The 1,437-nt window shown below is 44.8% G+C and overlaps 1 protein-coding gene across 1 annotated transcript; it reads left to right on the top strand.

Annotated features, from left to right (window-relative positions):
* The first annotated feature begins 264 nt into the window (after nucleotides 1-264).
* On the top strand, nucleotides 265-1,233 carry LOC101353471 (olfactory receptor 5B12-like). The gene has a single exon (XM_004391140.3). It carries the CDS (start codon nucleotides 280-282, stop codon nucleotides 1,231-1,233), a length of 954 nt encoding a protein of 317 aa, XP_004391197.2. The 5' UTR covers nucleotides 265-279.
* The last annotated feature ends 204 nt before the right edge of the window (nucleotides 1,234-1,437 follow it).

Here is a 1,437-nt window from a genome sequence, read left to right as displayed (position 1 = left end):
AACATGCCCACAAAGTCATAATCTGAATCCTTGAGGCAACCACAGTCAGCAGAGACATTCTAGAGCCTTTCCATGTCACTTCCAGATTAATAACCTTACTCACCCCACCCCTGCCTGGAATTCAGTCCATATTCTTGCACACAGGATTCTGCCCTGGGCAGGAAGTGGGTGTATGTGAGCAAGAGACTCTGGCCACACTTCATTCTCGTAGTAGTGCCCAAATAGCATTATCTCGTGTTTTCTCATCTTGCCATAGATGCCTCACATGATGATTCACCAATGACTTTGATGGAGAACATCTCAGAGGTGACAGAATTCATTCTTGTGGGGCTAACAGATGTCCTAGAGCTGCAGGTCCCTTTATTTTTAATCTTCACTCTCATTTACCTCATCACTCTGCTTGGAAACCTGGGGATGATCATACTGATTCTGTTAGACTCTCATCTCCACACCCCCATGTACTTTTTCCTCAGTAACCTTTCCTTGGTGGACTGTGTTTATGCCTCGGCAGTCACTCCCAAGGTGATGGCGGGGTTTCTTACAGGAGATAAGATCATCTCCTACAATGCATGTGCTGCCCAGATGTTCTTCTTTGCAGCCTTTGCCGTTATCGAATGTTTCCTCCTGGCCTGGATGGCCTTTGACCGCCACGCAGCAGTGTGTAAGCCCCTGCATTACACCACCACCATGACAAGTACTGTGTGTGCTCTACTGGTCACCGGCTCCTACATCTGTGGACTCTTGCAATCTTCCATTCATGTTGCCTTGACTTTCCACCTCTCCTTCTGTCATTCCAATGTGGTTAATCGCTTTTTATGCGACTCTCCCCCACTTCTGGCTCTCTCTTGTTCTGATATCTACACTAATGAGATTGTGATCTTCACCTTGGCAGCTTGCAATGTCTTTTTTACTCTCTTGGTTATCTTGAACTCTTACCTGTTCATTTTTATTGCTATCCTGAGAATGCACTCAGCTGAGGGACAAAAGAAGGCCTTTTCCACCTGTGCTTCCCACCTCACCACTGTTTCCATCTTCTATGGAACAATCATCTTCATGTACTTACAGCCAACCTCCAATCATTCCATGGACACAGACAAATTGGCATCTGTGTTCTACACCATGATCGTCCCCATGCTGAACCCTCTGGTGTACAGCCTGAGGAACAAGGAAGTCAAGAGTGCATTCAAGAACGTTGCTGAAAAAGTAAAGTCTTCATTGAGCTTAGCTTATTAATTAGAGGTAGCATGCAAACCACGTAAAGCTTCTATTGGACTTTTACCCTGTTACCATCAAGACAGTCCTATCTCATGGTGACCCTATGTGTGTCAGAGTATAACTGTACACCTTAGGGTTTTCAGTGGTTATAAGTTTAATTCTTTAATATCTCTGAGAAATTCCTTCCCACATGAGGTATGGTCTATTCATGCTTTGGGAATA

The sequence above is a fragment of the Trichechus manatus genome, unplaced genomic scaffold (genome assembly GCF_000243295.1).
Source record: "Trichechus manatus latirostris isolate Lorelei unplaced genomic scaffold, TriManLat1.0 scaffold00971, whole genome shotgun sequence".
NCBI classification, from domain to species: Eukaryota; Metazoa; Chordata; class Mammalia; order Sirenia; family Trichechidae; genus Trichechus; species Trichechus manatus.
The sequence above is the reverse complement of the archived record's forward strand: the minus strand, read 5'-3'. Positions and strand labels throughout refer to the sequence as shown.